Source organism: Quercus suber, unplaced genomic scaffold (genome assembly GCF_002906115.3).
Source record: "Quercus suber isolate HL8 unplaced genomic scaffold, Cork oak 2.0 scaffold_141, whole genome shotgun sequence".
Classification (NCBI taxonomy): Eukaryota; Viridiplantae; Streptophyta; class Magnoliopsida; order Fagales; family Fagaceae; genus Quercus; species Quercus suber.
The window spans coordinates 616909-635579 of NW_027069602.1; the positions used below are offsets into that span (position 1 = coordinate 616909).

General features: G+C 31.3%; 1 protein-coding gene and 1 long non-coding RNA gene across 2 annotated transcripts; both read right to left on the bottom strand.

The window, feature by feature from the left end:
• Positions 1 to 511: 511 nt before the first annotated feature.
• On the bottom strand, positions 512 to 2698 carry LOC136068918 (uncharacterized). The gene is made up of 3 exons (XR_010630216.1): positions 2264 to 2698; positions 1101 to 1348; positions 512 to 623 (listed from the first exon to the last, which is right to left on the bottom strand). It is a non-coding gene; the product is annotated as an uncharacterized LOC136068918 (long non-coding RNA).
• A 6943-nt stretch (positions 2699 to 9641) lies between these two features.
• LOC112016286 (uncharacterized) lies at positions 9642 to 11118 on the bottom strand. The gene has a single exon (XM_024048818.2). It carries the CDS (start codon positions 10904 to 10906, stop codon positions 10043 to 10045), a length of 864 nt encoding a protein of 287 aa, XP_023904586.2. The 5' UTR covers positions 10907 to 11118; the 3' UTR covers positions 9642 to 10042.
• Positions 11119 to 18671: the final 7553 nt, after the last annotated feature.

Here is an 18671-nt window from a genome sequence, read left to right on the forward strand (position 1 = left end):
CCTCCCCTCTTCTTTTTTTCTCGCTAAATCAACTAACGCCTTTGGTGCCAAAGAGCTAATGAATTTTTTTTTGAAAATTTAGTAATTATATTGAAAAGGAGTTTGCTTTCACTACAAAGATGATAACAGGTAAATTTTGTGCTATGACAAATCATCGTTAAGCACAACTTTGAAAGGAGATGTTAACTTCTTTTTTGGATATTAAATTCACATATTTATAGCAAACTAGACAATATATGTATATTTATTAGAGTTTTGGAAGATTATAAATCCTTTTCAGGCATTAATTTGCAAATGTATACGGCAAAGTTGAAATCTTTTTATACACTGTATGAGTTATGACTTACGAGCAACTTAATTAATGTTTAAGCACTTAAATCAATGCTCACTCATGTGAGTGAACAAGCATGCCACTAAATATTAAAGTGTCATTTTGCATACTACTACTAGTACTATTTTCCAGCAATAAAATCTATTCAACACTTTTACAAGATTCCCCTTCAAGATATCTGTAGACAAATTTTTTAACTGTCAAGTGTAAAAGCATACCTCTGGAGGAGCCGTTGGTGATCCAAACTTGCATCATTAAAGTCAGGGATGAAGGTATTTATTCGTGGGACATGCTGGAATTTCAAGAAGTTAAAAGCAAAGAAAAATTTGTAAGGGAATTTTATTTCATTGAATAAGAAGTGCTCCACATCAAAGAAGCAATGAATAATCAAAGAAGTCGAGGATTTATTCTACGACAATCAGATCATGTAAAACATGATGCAGGATAATAATTTTTTGAGAATAAATTATCATATCTAACCAAAGTCCATAAGATTAGAAGGGAGGGGGGGAATTAAGCAGAAAAATATAAGAGAATACATTGAATTGAAAATGACAAAACAAAGGAAATAAATCTTCTCCATCAAACTCTTTTTTTATTTATTTAATTTCTATAGGAATTATGAAAAAGATTTTGAATTCAATACTGAACTAAGCTCTAGATACACATCCACAAAAAGATAACTGAATATAATTTATACTTAAATAACTAAAATTAAAAGCCTAGTTACAATATAACAAGAAAAGAAAAAATGTTAAAGTATTCTTACAGGAATAGATGCCAAACTGGAAAGGCGTCTACCCACTGCACCATCTAACTTAGCATACTCTTCAGATAGCACAGCAGCAATCATCCGGTCATCCTCAACATCCTGCTGACTGCTCATTGAAGTTGAACTAGAACTTTCACCCACACTGTGAGTTCCATTCTGAGCTCCGTTCCACATAATGTATCTCAGAAACTACTAATAACTTCCTCACGTGAAATCAGAGACTAAAAGAATCCTCTGCTGCTGAACTGCCAGAGTTAAAAGCTTATCACAGTTACAAACACTTCAAACACCATAATGGAATGCAAAGTGCCAACAGAAACCAAGTACAAGGTTTCCAACTGTACCATCTAACTTGGCAAATAGTCAAGTACCATATCGGAACACAAAGTACAAGTTTTGACAAAGATATTTTCTCAGAATTTATATGTTTGTACAAAAATAGGGAAACCAAGGTATGTTTAACCGGCTATTGTTACAAATTGATCTAACAAATTATGTAAGTTAATTACTAACATCTCATATAACACCATGCCTATTCATATCATAAGCGCGTTGTTGAATAAGGTGTAAATATGGATGACCAATCATAGACACTAATCCTATTCAATAGGATACAAATTTAAAGACAATGCCTCTGTACCCGAATAAATAAATAAAAAGTTTAAGGTTGCCTATCAATCACCACTCTTAGAATACACCCAAAAAAAGGGAAGCTTTGTGAACTAGGTACAACCTTTTTTATTTAATTTTTGATTTTTAAGACTATTAGATTTGATTGATTTGGATTAATACAGCTCTAACATCTAATATAAATAAAAAAGATGCAAATATAAAATATATCCAGGACCCATATCTTAAATAAAATCACAAAAACACAGACTGCACCAAATGAAAATTATGAATATTATATACACAAAAAATGCATACATCTGAGGAAGAGCATCATCCAAATTCAATCCAATCATCTATAAACTACAATAAAGCACAGCAGGAGAGAGATGGAAAACCCAAAAAAAAAAAAAAAGCTCCAAAAAAAAAAAAAGGGAAACAACGAGTTACATATGCAAACAAGTTTGATCCTGAATCTGGGTCGATGCAGTAATAGCAATCAGAAAAGAAAAAGGCAAAAGGAACATGAAAATGAAACAAAACATGAATACCTGAGAATGCGATGGACAATCTTGAAAAAAGGTTTGTTTTGATTGTATTGTAAGATTTTTTTTTTTTTTTTTGGACAAAGAGAGACACTTTTTGTAACACGAGAGATTCGTATTGACTTTTTTTTTTTTTTCTTTTTTGTGTTTGTGTGTGTGTGTGTGTGGACTGGAGATAGATATATATGATGATGGGTTGTTTTGGGTTGGTAGAGCAAAAAGGTTTAAGAGAAAAGAGGAAGAAGAAGAGAAGGGTGTGATGATTTCATGACCAAATCATGAAATCATGAATGGAAAAAAAGGCGGATAGATTATAGTTTATAGATAGATAGATAGATAGATTAGACCAATCGTAAAAACACCTATTAATTTAATTAATTAATAAAAATAAAAATAAAAATATTGGGCGGTTGGTTAGCTTTCAGTTTCCTGGAAGCAACAGGACACGCGGTCGCGGATGTTTTGGTACTACCCTCGCTTCATATCATTTCCTACCTTTTGTGAGCATTTGGTGGACCCACAACTCTCTTGCCCTCATTCTCATTCTCAAAAAAAAAAAAAAAAAAAACTCTTGACCTTTCAAAAAAAATAAAAAAATTTAAAGAATAATGTCAAACCTTTTTTTTTTTTTTTTTAATATTTGTTAACAATTTAAGATGATAAGCTGATTGCTGCCCAAATTTTTTATTGGAAGAATATCATTTTTAAAAGGAGTATACCATTAAAATATATATATATATATATATGCAAAGTTTAGAGAAAGTTTAATTAGAATTTAAAATTAGAATTCAATTTTGCACCATGTGTCTAAATTTATGTGAGAACTACACTATAATTATCGATTTAAGTTTGTACCATGTGTCTTCTTAAGTTTTTTAATCTTTGTATTAAGTGAGCTACTGAGTGCAAATCTAAAAATCTACTATTAATGAATTATAAAATTAAAAAAAAAAAAAAAAAAAAACCAATCACATATACTCAATAAAAATTACCACACAACAAAGATCACCACACATTTTATCTTATTAAAAATTAGAAAAAATAAATTATCATAAGTAGTGTTAAATTTAGGAAAGAACTTTAATATGTGACTAATTATGTTTACTTTTTAAAAAAAATTGACTAATTTTATATTTTTATGACAAAATTGGGTTTAATTTTAAATGTATCTATACATATGCAGGTGTTATATGTTTTTTTTTTTTTATAAATAATTTGACTATTATTTATATTTTTATAATAAAAATTATGTTTAATTTTAAATGCATCCATGTGTTTGAATAATGGCTATGAGTCATTTAACTCAACTAGTTAGTAATTCGGAGTATTTTTTAACAGGATCATCCAGAATTCAAATTCTTTCTATCTTTTAACTATTAAATTATCAACAACAAAAAGTTAATATCACTTCATTTATTGTTTGATAAATGCCACTTAGTCATGGGTAAAACTTAGATACACTTCTATATGTGGCTGTATCTTCAATTTCCAAATTAAATTCGACCATATAATTATATTATCAATTAATCACATCTTTGAATTTAATTGCGTTTATTCCTTAGAACAAATAACATGGTTCTTATTGTTGTGACCAATATTGAGCAATGCCAAGGATATTAAAAAAAAAGGGCAAGACTTAGGTGTTGTTCCTTAATTTCCTCTTTTAAGATTCTGTCACATAAATTTTTTCTTATGGGATATAAGTGTATTTTTTTTAGTTAAGTAGTCAAATGATTGAATTTTAAAAAGAGGAACATAAGGAATAGTGCCTAAGATACCATACCTTAGTTTGTCAACCAAAAAAAAAAAAAAAGTTCACAACTTTTGTCACAACTCGTCACGTTATTGAACCTAAGTTTTGTCCAAAAAAAAAAAAAAAGTCCACAAATTTTGCACAACTCCACATGACAAGTTGTGGCAAAAATTGTGGACTTTTTTGTGTTCCTAACATTTTCTAATCAATACAGCCATGTGATCCAATTTGATCCATATCCTAATCATGATACTAGTTTATCATGTGATTGTGCACATTTGTAATGATTAAAAGAAAAATATATCATCTAGCTTGAAAATCTACCCAAGTAGTGTAGTTTAGGTAATTATCATAGTGTATCATGAAATTGTGCACATTCGTAATGATTCAAAGAAAAATATATCATCTAGCTTAAAAATGTACCCAAGTAGTGTGGTTTAGGCAATTTTAAAAAGTATTACGTGACTGCCATGATGGCTCACTTTCTTATTGTGCCACTGGAATAAAAGAAATAAAATTTTACACTTAGTCTAAGCTTAAATTTGCTAAATAATTCTATATTCCACATTAGGATTATGAGAAAATGTTGAAAATATAAGGATATAAAATGGGAAAATTATTTTATTGCTAAATTGGAAAATAGAATTTACAAACGTTTGAGTGATTGGATTACTATTTTGAAACGGGAGGGAGTCAGAAAATTAGTTGAAAAAAAGGGTCAAACTATAATACCTATTCGCCTATTTGTTAATAACATGACGAATGTTCTAAGATGCAGAATATGCCATGACTTGGTAATAATTTGAACAGATTCGTGAATTTGACCTTATAAGTCATTTGACATAATCCAAATTTTCGAAGCCGAAACTAAATAAGAGACAAAAAGATAATTATTTGCTTCTTTTCCTTTGAACAAGCAAGAGTATCTTGTTTTTGAGAAGAAACTTGGTATGTTCAAAAAACGATTTCACCATTTGGAAAACACCATAAATTTATATATAGAGTAATACAGCAAAGACAAGGTCATCAAATGCTCTAAAAAATTCATCATCAAATCAGCCTATAATGGAAGACTATTGTACAGTCTATGACTCTATTGTACGGTCTGTGACTTTCAAATCAGACCATATCATCCACCCAATCTTAAGCAATGCTCTTAGTCAACATGTTGTTGAGCAGATAAAATAATTTGGGAATTTAGATTGATATTGTTGCTTAGCTTCAAATCCACTACTACCACCATAAGTACTTTCCCTTCACATTGCAAAAGATTTAGTGCTAGGAAATATCATCAGTCCAAATTAACAAATTTATATAGTCCTCACTTAAAATCAGTATGTGTGGTACAGTCAAGAGCGTTTGGTACATAGCATGTCCATTTACCTCAAACAATCAACTTCCCAAGCTCAACAACCCACCAAATATGCTCCTCGTTTTCTCCCTTGGTCTAGGCACAAGAAAAAAAAATGCAGTACTCTGATCACCCAATGCTAGGTCTGAATTCTTCTAGACTACTTACTATTCAGAAAATTTTCAAACAAAAATAGTAACCTGCATTCCAACTATATACCACATTACAATGCAGGGACAGAATTTCAACAAGTCAATCCAGCATTTCGTAAACTCTGAAAGTGATATAGAGAGAGAAAATGGGTGCATTTAAAACTACACAAGTAAATAGATTAGTTAGTGGATTCACACAGATAGATTGGAAACAACCAATCAGCTGGAAGGTTTTATGTCTGTGAAACATAAAACAATGAGGCCAGCTGACAAGCTAAAAAATTCCTGTTGTTAATGTTCTATTAGAGATCTTACAATCATCTGAAGTGGCTCATTGTTTGGTATACAAAGCTCTAGAAGGTCGATGAGAAATTTACGTACTAATGCCTATAAATATTAACTTACAGGCCCAAACAAAAAGCCTTGACATAGGTTCTACGTGCTCTAGACAGCAAGAAACTCACCATGAAATTTGTCTATCTAATGCTTTACCACATAACAAATCCATCAACCTGGTGTAGACAAAATTATTCAGCATACCTTACTTGCAATTTCCGAAAGGATATGCCTCAATTTTGTATCAATGTCCAAATCCAACAGAATTGTAACTGCACTGAGCAACTTGAAATAAAGCCCCCCCATTGTGCACTCTATTGGGGGGCGCCCTCTACTTATAGTGGTTTAAGAGGATGAGTTCTACTTTAAATTGATCTCCTTAAGGATAAGTAATGCATTATGATTGGCCCAAAGTCATAGAGTTCCACTTGGACTTTTTGCTTGTAGATAATTATCTATATTTTTATTTATTTTAATAAAGATAATAATCAACAAAGAGTCCCACTAGGATTTGTTACTTGTAGATAATTATCTCTATTTTTATTATTTTAATAAAGATAACTATCCATTAATTTTGAATAAAAAATTTATCTTTATTTTGTGGCCACAAATGACATGTGGCAAATTTTAATTCAACAATGTGATGTTAATTAAAAGACACATATCATCATATGATCTAATTAATTTAATTACATGTGGGTTCCAGTTAGCTCAACTGGTAAAGTCTCTAATGGTTGTATAAGAGATTTGGGGTTCAATCCCCGCCTACACCAAAAACTGATTGATGTCTTGGTCTGATGATAAAGAGTTATCATCAGGAGCGGACGCGATAGGTTGAAACTTTCTAAAAAAAAATTAATTTAATTACACATAAATTAAAAAAATTTCACTAAATATTGTAATTGGCTTAACTAATTTTTCACCTCCTACAAATGCTTAAAAATAATAATATTAATTAATTATTTAACAATGAAAAGTCCATGTGGACTTGCACCCATAAGTATATAAATTTATAAAATGTCCAATTTATTTCCTATGTGAGACTCACAAGTTTTACCACTTTAAACCATGTTCAAGTGGGCATTTTAGTAGTCAATTTCTTTTTCACTCTTTCAATAGTTTTGGGCAAGTAACCACTCTTGTTCTTTTGTTTTACCTTTCTCAAAACCGAGAAAAGCACAAAAAAATTAGAAAACCTAATTTCAATAAAAACATTGGCTCATGCCCAAAAACCCACTCAAAACACTCTCATTCAAACTACTTACACCAAATCCAACAATCATGGAACCATTCATGAAGTTCAACAAAGTTTGAACAAGTTTTGACCGAGTTTCACCAACTTTGACTGATTTTCACAAACTTTAACCACTCTGTTTTCTCATTCCAACCAACCAATCAAGCTTAAATAAATTCCCCCAAAACCAACATCTCACCACATTATTCAAATATTACAGTCGAATTTTGATCTAAGTATACCACATGATGTACACATATCATGTTCCTGCCCCTAAGGAGACCTTGTAGAACCTTGTTTTCACAATTGGACTATCTGATGGACCTTAAATTTCATCAGAACCTACATTTTACATCAATATTTCAATCCAATGGTTAAATTTTGTGTCCAAATCTAATGTTTGATAGAAATGTGTTGTGTACCCACTTGTTTTTATTACATTTATATGATCTTCTATAGGTTGGATCCATGTCGATCAACCCAATATAGCCCATAGTTTTTTCATCAAATTTTTTTAAAAAAAAAATTAAAAAAAATAACATTAACATTTACATAAAATTAGTTGAGTTTATAATAATGCAGAAATTAATTTTAATTGTCTATTAGCTTAATAATTCCACAAAAGAAGAAAATAAAAAATGTATACATGTTACACATGAAACATCAAATAAAATTAAATCACATATAACTAAGTGTGCAATTAAATTAGCTCTCTTTTTCTTTCTTTCTAAAATCTTATTTACTGGAAGTTAACAAAAATATATTTGTATTAAAAAATTATGGCTTTAAAAAATTATACATAAGCAAATAATTTAAAAGGTTAAAAGAAAAAAACTAGTATAAACTCACATGTTAATGGTAGGTTCAACATTAAAACTTTGAAAGTATTTATATTTGTAAATTGCATGTAAAGTTAGTTGACAAGTAATTTCATTATTATTTTCATCTGCAACATAGAAAATTTAACATAATTTAAGATTTACGTATATAAAATTAGATTGAAAATGAACCAACAAAAAAGTAAAACTAAAATTTTATAATAAAGGCTTGGTGAATTGGTAATGTCTTTTAAAAAAATTAATATACTACGGTCTCTCCAGAATGAGAAAGCAACTAAAGTTGAGTTATCATTTTTTTTTTTTTTTTTTGCCAACGACTCTCTTTCTCTCATGCTTTAATTCTTTCCTTTACTGACACCAAGTTGAATAATCACGTTATCTTGGACAAGATCAAAACTCCAATGAACTAAGGGAAATTCCAAGTCATCAAATTCAACACAAAGAACCAAAACTAAGGTAAACTAATCCTAATAGTCGGTCGGCAATGCAAGTGAGGATGGCAACGATGTTGTTGCATTGGTGGAGACGGATGAGGTCGTAGAAAGATAAATCAGGTTCGTTGGTGATTGAGCTTCTTTTTGAGAGATAAATCAGGTTTTAAGCTTGCTATGGAGCATGGACTCCTTAATTAAGTTATCCCAAACTAAAATCCTTCGTTAAATTATCGAGATAATTACATTATCGATCAAGATGAAATATTATTTGAAACTACTCAAGAAATTGCATAGTAACTTCATGGAATTTTCTTGTGCTTGCATGTTTACAACTATCTATGGATATGTTTGGATACCGTTTATTTGTAGAAAATTGAAAACTTATTACTGAAAACACTGTAGTAAAATAAATTTTAAATGTGTGAATAGTGCTGTTAGACCAAAAAATGCATTGGAATTTGTGTTTTGCTGAGTTTGGTGAAAAAGTGAACAGTACCCATGGGACGTACTAAAAAACGCAAAATGCATGGATTGGGCAAAACACCCCAATCCAAATGCGCGCTATATATTATTTGGACTTAATAGGAATTAATCTTTTAAATGACCAATTAAAATTGAGTAAAACTTTAGATATAATTTCTTAAGTGTAATATATTAAATTATCAAATTAAATTCAAACATTACCCCCAAAAAAAAAAAATCAAATATATAGTCACATTGAGTTTAATTGTTCTTGAAAAATGTGACTTTTTTTTTTTATATATAGGTAACATGTTTAAGTTTCATTGATTAGTACAATCGTATGCTTAAATTTAATTAAAAAAAATCTAAGGTACAATATTTAAAGAATTATATATAAATTTTGCCTATTAAAATTAATTAAGATATTCCTATACGAGCATGCCTTTGGTACACCTTTTTTAATAAAATAAAAAATAAAAATAGTGCCCTTAAGAGATAAGATTCTAATGGTCTTGCAATCTTTGCTCGACAATTGTTAAAAGGAAAATGTTAAAGTTTTACCAAGTTTTTTTTTTTTTTGGGAGTAGCTTACGTTTATTATATATTCTACTATAAATTTGTTCAAAAATTGTAGTTGCTTGCAATTGCTCAAAACCTCGTTAAAACTAAGAAAAATCAAAAGAAAGTGACGTTACCAAGGTTTGCTTTTTCTTTTTCTTTTTTTTTCTTTTGTTTTTTCTAGAGAAAAAAGGTGCTAGTGCTACATGTGGGAAGGTTTGCTTTTTTCAGAGAATGGATGTACTAGTATAATTAAGAATCAATCATTTGTTCAAAATTAGATTTTTATTTTATTTTTTATAACTTGATAATCCTATTTTGATACAACAAATACATATAATTCAAGGAGATATTTTTGTGGGAGCGTCTATTACACACTATTTGCACGCATAGACATGGTACACACACTAAAAAATAAGGTTGTGTACAGACATTTCCCTATTTTCTTACTTCGGAATTTATCCAGCAATTATAGAAAGTGCATCTCCCAAACTTTGGAGGTCGACGAATTGAAATCCGCAGAGACAAAGCCTGAACTCGCCTGGGTTATTCTCGTCCTTTTTCTCCAAACGGAAACACAGGGCTCTCTAGCTCTTAGGAGATGATATATACTAGCAGTGGATTGGTCAGCAATAAACTATTATAGATAGAAGCAAAGAATATAAGCTAGGCACTATTCTCCAGCCTCTCCTGGTGCCTCTTCAAAGAAAGCTGCTTCTGCATCATCATCTGTTTATGGAACCTCTTTATGAAAAGGTCTGCCACGCGGTCTATCTCGTTTTCCAACATGAATTCTTCCCCTGCTTCTTCCTTTGAGTTCTTCACCAAGTCTATCACTGACTCTCCTGGATCTTCAAAGTCCAAATCCTCTGAATAAAACAGCGAGTGATTCAGGTCGGGGTTCCTGTCATTTTTCTGTACATCTGCCTCTTCTGTGTGAGTTGGGTCGGGGAGGTACTTGTGAGCCATGGCATCAAGGTTGTCTTTGTACTGTACTATGGCCTTGTCTTGGTCTACCAAATCGTCTTCAAAATCGTTGGAGTCTTTGTCATGATGATGATGGCTAAGCAAAGCGTTGAGCTTGTGAGAGATGTAGCTCTTCTTCTGGTGAATACTGTGAGAGAGGGAGCTCATGAAGATCTTCTTGTTCTTAAGCAAGGAGAATATAATCAGGCGAGTCTTGATGGCCCTTGTTTTGTTCTTGAGAGCAAGGGTTTTAGCCTTGGCCATGGAGCTCATAGTGGCTATTATCTGCTTCAATATTGTAGTTGCTTTGTTCTTCATCTTTGGCTTAATTACTGTCTTTGGACTGGGAGAAGAAGTACTACAAGCTAGGCTAAGCTCGATCCAGAAACAAAAAAATATCTGAGACACAATAGAGATGGATATATTATTGTAAAGATAAGAGCTAAAGAGAGAGAGAGAGAGAGAGAGATTGTGGTACTGAATTTGTACGTTGCACAAGCAAAAGCAAAAGAAGTGGAATTGGCATGAAAGACTAAGAGGTGGGAGCAGTTGCTTATATAGCATTAGCAATGTATGGTTGTATGCCTTTACTCTTTATGATAATTGTGTCATTTTCCTAGGAGACACAGACACTCAGAGAGAGAGAGAGAGCGTGAGTGTATAATAAGGAAAGGGTGGGAGCTGAGAAAAGAAAAAGAGAAGTGAAAGCAAAAAAAAGTTAATAAAGTCATGGACAGCTAGCTGTCCCTATTCCACTGGCTTCTTTATGGTTAGGTGGATTCGAACCCTTCTTTTTTTAGGTCACAAATACCAGAAAATGAGGTGATAGAGACTAGTAGGGCATTCCTTAGCGAGGAGGAGAAATCCAGGCATTATTATTGACCCTTTGAAGGAACTTAACTAGGCCTTCACATCCATTTTTTTTTCATGTTTTAGATGTTGATTTTTACATTTTTCATTGATTGTAAACATTCATGTAAATTAGGATATATAAATGATTGATTATATCTACTAATTATTGTTGACCCTTTGAAGGAAATTAACTAGGCCTTCACATCCAATTTTTTCATGTTTTAGATGTTGATTTTTACATTTTATATTGATTGAAAACATTCATGTAAATTAATTAGTAGATATAAATGATTGATTAAGGATATTTTTCCCATTAACTTTGGGATAAGATAATGTGACAATTATGAGGAACCCAACTAAGCAAGCATCAAGGCAACTGCTATTGCAAAAATTTGGGAATTACAACTTCGCTTGGTATAGTGACAAAAATAACCGCATGCTTTTTAGCTTTTGCATAATCGCATCTGATTCTGGGGGCACCACAGTAATCATCCAGTTCTTTGAATTCTATCAGTAACTATCGGTAGAATGGGAATTTTGTTTTTCTTAATCGTGCTGTGTTCAGTACTCGAGGCTGTATACAAGTCTAAAGGTGGGCTGCTTCTTTGAATAATAATTATTGACCACTACACACTTTTTTAACTCACTTAGTGTACCTACCATTTTTGTGCAAATTCTTACTTAGCCTGCAAGGCTATTGTATACACTAGACAGCACATTCCCCCCCAAACTTAAACGTCTCTAATAACTTCCCAGAATCCCAAAAATAATAACGTTCACAAAACTTTGAGAAGTAAAATTTTCAATCACCTTTTCAAACAAAATACTAAATGCATATATAACTATGTATGAGTTTGTGCATGTTCGTGTATATTTATACACAATTGAATTTCATACAGAACAGATTTATGGCTCTATCCCTAAGTATAGATCGAGAGAGATGCTTTTTAGCTTTTTAGCGAGTTTGTTTTCCCATAAAATTGTGATTTCTAAGAAAATGAGGGGATTGTCGTTGGCTGTGCATCTGGAATTAGATGAAAAAAAAAAAAAAAAAAGTTTGACATGGCACTCAATGGGAAGCTCATCATGACGCATGGATGAAAGGGAGCAAATCCAAACAGGTTCTAATGTAGTAGTAATTTAGTAATAATAATAATTTGAAGTCCTACAAATTTTATTTTTTCCCTTTACAATTCCAACATGTACTAGCTTTTTTTTTTTTTTTTTTTTTTTAATGGAAAAAAAGGGTAACAAAGGGTGATAGAAGGTGGGATCCCTTTTATCCCTTTACAATTCCAACATGTACTAGCTTTTTTTTTTTTTTTTTTTTTTTAATGGAAAAAAAGGGTAACAAAGGGTGATAGAAGGTGGGATCCCTTTTTGGGTTTGACTATAGTTGTATCCTACTCGCTAGAACTTGACTTATGAAGTAGGGGAGCTCATTAAGCCATAGCCAAACCCAACCCCACCAAAGGCACTAGTTGACATCGAGCCAATGGCCTAAAGAAAATCCTAAGCTCTTTCTATATCAGGACTCATGCTTAGGACCTACCACCCACCAAACCTTAACATGTATTAGTCTATTTATTAGACTATTGGGTTAATTGGAACTATACAATTCATGTTCTTTACTTTTATACAATGAAATTCTTTTCTACCACTTATGGAAGTGGCCTAGTAGTAGAAAACTCTCGTAATTCATCACCTTGTGAGTATGAGTAGTGGTAAGCTCCACTATTGTGGGAGTGGTCTCACACCATTCATGAATAGAGTTTAAGTAGGTTAAAGATAGTGATCACACCTGCAAATTCTCTCTTTTTATTATTATCAAAAAATAATAATAATTATTATTATTTTATTATTATTATTATAATTTTCTTCTCTTTACACGTGTATGCCCGTGTTTGTCTTCCTCTTCCTTCCTTTTTATTTTATATAAGAGTGTTTGTCTTTGTTATTAAAGTTGTCTCCACCTCAAGATTAAGTTGCAAATGGAACAAGCCTTATCCCAAAGTGGTCTCGTGCAATATATTACTCCTACATAGGTACAATAATGATTTAATTAGAAATAAAGGTTGGAGTATTCATAGATTAAACAAATTAAAAGTACTTGTATAAAGACATAACTTGTTAATATTCAACCCATTAAGATCAGAATAAAAGACATCTAAAATGTCCGTAGGAGGACAATGAAAATTTAACATAATCAACTAGTTAATCTACTCCTTTCCTAACAAAGGCATTTGTACACTTATTTGCTTCGCTATAGCAGTCATTGATTCACCCTAACTTCAAGAATATGGGAAATCTACAAGAGTAATGCAATCATTTTTATTTTTATTTTTGCTATATAAGTAAGGAGAAAAAGATGAGACCTAGAGTGATGCTACAATTGTTACATTCAAAGTCTACCATAATGTAATTGATGTCATTTGTTTAGACTTTCCATCAGAAAGAGCTTCCGAAATAGGGAATTGAATCCATCTTTTTTTTCCTATCAAAATATTGATTTTTAAACAAACTTTTTGTTAATATGAGAGGTCTATATTCATGAACCTAAATATTTCAAAAAAACCAACAGTTGCAAGTACAATAATTTCAAGATTACAGAAAGATTGAAAGACTAGCTCCAGTACACAACAAAAGATGGAAAGTGAGGCTCCCTCTATTCGTCACTCTGAAAAGTTAGGAAAAGTTGAAGTAGGTAGTATTTAAAATTTTGGGTAAAACAAGTTTGTATTGGACTACTTTGGAAAGAATAAGCTCGTGTTTTTGGTGCACTATGGCCTGTAAAGATCTGTAACAAAAGTTGATAAAGCCCATGGATAGTGCCTTCTAATTCTTCCATCCTAGGCTGATTCTAGCTAGCTAATTTTCTTTTATAACATGAATTAGATTACACAAATCTACGAAAAGCAAATTATTCTGACTATTAAAATCTATCTATAAAGTCAAAACACATTTTTCTTCTTGATTTGGTTTAGTTAGTTTTAATCCAAGCAAAACCACGTGTGAAAGGTTGTCATAACATAGCAAAAGCACATGGAAGGCATGTGTGAGTGTGACACACACAATGACCAAAATAATAACGTTGGAAATCTTACATAGTTTTCTTTTTTGATAAAGAGAGGACTTTCATTAAAGAAGACAAACATCCATCTTCCATGCTTTACAAACTGAAAGAGAGAGGGATTAACTGATTCTCAAAAAAGTTAAGGAACCTTACTTAATTACACTCAATAAACTAGTAATCAGTATGGTAACAATAATCAATCAGTAATTTGTTCTTTAAAAAAAAAACAAAAAACAAAAACAAAAACAAAAACAAAACAAAACAAAACAAGACAAAATTGTAGCATTGTCTCGTGGCTCCTTTAAGTTTTAGGTCCTGAATCCTGATATTAATCAATGGGATACTTAAAAATAGGCCGGACCAGGACCTATTTATGTATTTTAAATTAAGTTTGGGCTATTTCTCAAAAATGTAATAATTATAATAAGTTAGTACTGGGCTTTGATCAGCACTACATTTAATTTTGTATCGTGGGCCAGTATAAGCTCAACTTGGCCCGACCCATATACACCCACATTACCACCCCAAAAAAAAAAATCCAATAGACAGAAATTTTAAACCTCAATACATCAAAGTGTCAATCAGTTTCTAAATGACATAATAAATTAATATTCTAAAATCTCAAAGAATTCACACACACATAGATATAGAGAGAGAGAGAATTACACCAAATATAATTTTTCAAGAGTTAAAATATTCACATAAAGCTTATTTTAAAATAATAATTTATTTTCTCTATTTTCGCTAATCACTTTTCAAATGAACATTCACATTTAATTCTCAATTCTATACTCTATTATGTTAAAATATTTATTTATTTTTGTTATTATTACTTCCTCAAATCATCTCCTTCTCTCCTACACCATTTGCGCCATCATTAATTTCTCCCAAATCATCTCCTTCTCTTTCAAATCATCTATGCCACCACCACAATTTTTGTTGTAGAAAGCACTTCCCCATTTCATCCACACTACTCTTATTTTATGTCCAAAAAAAAAAAAAAACAGTCAAGTAACTTATAAACAAAGTTTGAACTTATTCGTAAAAAAAAAACTAAAATTAAATATGTAATCTAATTTGGTAATGAGCTCGAATTCAACCCTATTAAAATAATTAATAAATGAATCATCTGAATTTTTGATACTTAGCTCAACTGGACACTTTTACCGTTCTATTTGTCACACTTCCATAATTGACAAATTTCCTATCGCATAACAAAGAAGATTCTCATGACTAAATTGGGAAGACTTTAATCGTTGAACGCGAAACTTTCTCTATTAATCATCATCTTTCTATACCTATTCACTGATTTGGACGCCACTCTTGAAAATTGGCAATATGGCATCGGATGTATAGATTGGGCCTAAGTCAGTAAATTGTGTCAAATGTGGCTGAAAGAGAAGCCCATTTAGCTGTGAGTTTTGGACTTAATTCCTCTCCTTGAACTAGGGTCCACAAGATGGCTAATCCCATTGTGACATGAGGCTAAACCTAAGAAAAGGCCCCGGCCACAGGTGCTTTCTATATTTCCTTTTTCTTTTCTTTTCTTTTTTTCTTTTTTTCCTTTCTTTTTTAGTTTTTTTGTGGTGGCTATGTTATGATGTTTGATGACTATTTTCCTCATTTTATCACCTTTTTTTTTTTCTATAATTTAATAGTTACAATGATTACATTTGAAACTTAATGTCTGAAAAACAAGAAAAATACTCAGCTAATTGAACGAGGCTTTTAGCCTCCTTTTATCACTTTAAAAAAAATTATAAAATAAAAATTATAAAATTATAAAATCTTTTATTTCAGTTTTATCACTTTAAGGCAAAGTAAGTGGCAGAGCTAGGATTTCAGTTTAGGTTATATAAAATAGCCTAAAGAAAAATAAATCAATCAATATTAATAATAAATAAATAAACAACTGTAATTGTTACATCATTTTATTGTGTCTCTAATAGTACTTATTATTATGTTATATTGTGTATAATATTAATATGGGGCCCATTGATTGAGTTGTTGTGGCTGGTTTGAAAGTTAAAAAAAAAAAAAAAAAAAAAAAAAAAAGAGGATCGGGGAGAAAATATAAAAGAGTAGCAGGAATGGTGTGATGTGGTGAAATCATGTGTGACAATGGCTTTCAAGAAGTGAGAACTAGTGTCTTTTTCTTAGGTGCTAGGCTTATTGATTCAGTAATATAGGCTGGGTTATTGTGGGAATGCTCCTTTGTTTTTTTCTTTTCTCATGTCAGGAAGGGCAAGACCTTAAAAGAGATAAAGCTGTTGTTCATTTAAAAGACATTCCCCCCCCCCCCCCCCCCCACGAGGGCTCCGCCCCTGAGCAAGGCTCATCTCAAAAAAAAAAAGGGGGGGGGGGGGGGGGGGGAGGGGGGGGGGAGGCTCATAACATTACCTCTCTCTATTATATGTTTAAAATATTTGGTGTATAATCAATTTGTTTTGATACTATTAAGTGTTAACATTTATTTCTAAACGGTCTATCCTGTTACATGCAAACATATACTCAAAATAAAGAAATTAACGTGGCAACGAAAATATCTTTTTCATACTTTCAAAAAATTTAAATAATAATAATTATAATAAAACGTTGGTCATTATATGGAGAAGCTCAAATAAAATATAAAATATAAATGAACTTCAAAGTTTTTTGTTTTTTTGAGAGATTTTTAACCTAGCGTCTGCTCCTGATGATAGCTCTTTATCATCAGACCAAGACACCAATCAGTTTTTTTTGTAGGCGGGGATTAAACCCCAGATCTCTTATACAACTATTAAAAACTTTAACATTTGAGCTAACTGGAACCCACAATGAACTTCAAAGTTTAAATAGAGGTTTGGTCAAGGATTTGAGTGGGCTTTTGTTCCCTTTCTAATTTATCACATTGTTAACTAGTTTGATTGGCCTAAAACACGGAAGTAAACACGGTTAAACAAACAAAAGTCAGTCCCTTTGAAGTGACGGAAAAGGAACGAAGAGTGTTAAAAAGTGGGAACCCAGTGGGGAAAAAAAAAAAAAGGAAAGAACCTGCCAGCTTCTTCGTCTTCGCCATCGTTATCTTGTCAATTTCGTAGTGGTTGCCATCAGAACCAAAAATGAAAAAGAAACTTTAGCTTTTCCCGTACTTTATGCGTTGAAAAGTTGAAATTAATGGGGGAACTTCGACCGTACTTTCTGCCTCTCTAATTTTTTTTTAATAATTTTTTTTTATAGTGCCTTTATAATTTTTCTATTTTTTAAATAAAAAATAAGGTCGCTTATGTGAACTCATTGACTTCACGTCATATAACATGCAATGAATAATACCACATTTAATATTATCATATGCAAAATACATTCGTTAAAGTGATATAGCTCGAACAACTCTACTCTTGCCAAGCATCATATAAAGCGACAAGAGGACTCCTAGCCTCCTAGCACCAAGCAATACCTTGCATGATTGAGCCTCTATCTATAATTTAATTACCACACAGATCACTGGTGTTTCGCATGAAATTTCTAGGTATATATAGAGAAATTTGATGCACTTAAAGCTCTATATCATGTGAAGTATATATATATATATATATTATATGGTTAGATTTGGATAAAATATATATGCAATACAAGATCAACTTGGCCGTAGCCAAACGTACTGTCGTCCATCTTTCTTTCGCTTTACCTGTTGGCTGCTATTATTGTTTGATTTATTGTGTATTTTGGTCCGTGGTGTGGAGTGTGCACTTGTCAAATGATTAATTGTATTAAAATTGTAATTCAAACACTGCCCAATGGGCCTACTGTCATCCCAATAAAATGATGACTTTTATATAATGTTTTGTGTATTTCCTTGTTTTCTTATTTTCTGTATTTATGTGATTTTTTATTTTCGAAGTGGTTTATAAGTAAAGAAGGACGACATTTAGAATTCTCCTTAAAAATATACCGATTTAAAAGAGATTTTTTTTTAATTAAAAAAGAGAGCCCAAATTTAAAAGAGGTTTTAGTGGAAAATTATTGAAAATGAGCTAATTATCTTTGTAACCTTGACATATTTTTAGCACGAACCATGAAATATGTATGAGTTTCTTATCAAATTGTTGCTGGGTGCACGAGTGCATTAGGTCCAACTCACATGAAATTAATGCCCACTACAAGCTTGTTGCTTTTAATAATATTAGAGAAAATATCATCTTACACTTGTTTAAATATATATATTTTTAAAAATAATTACAATATGCTAATAATCTCTGTTTACATCTACATTTAAAACATAAAAGTGAGTGCGAAAATATATATGTAAAAAGGTGGATTTAAAGTTTTATTAATTAATATGACCATTCAAAAAAATAAAAATAAAAATAAAAAATAAAAAATAAAAAGAGATGTTGGTGCTGCTAATATAAAATCAAGGCCACT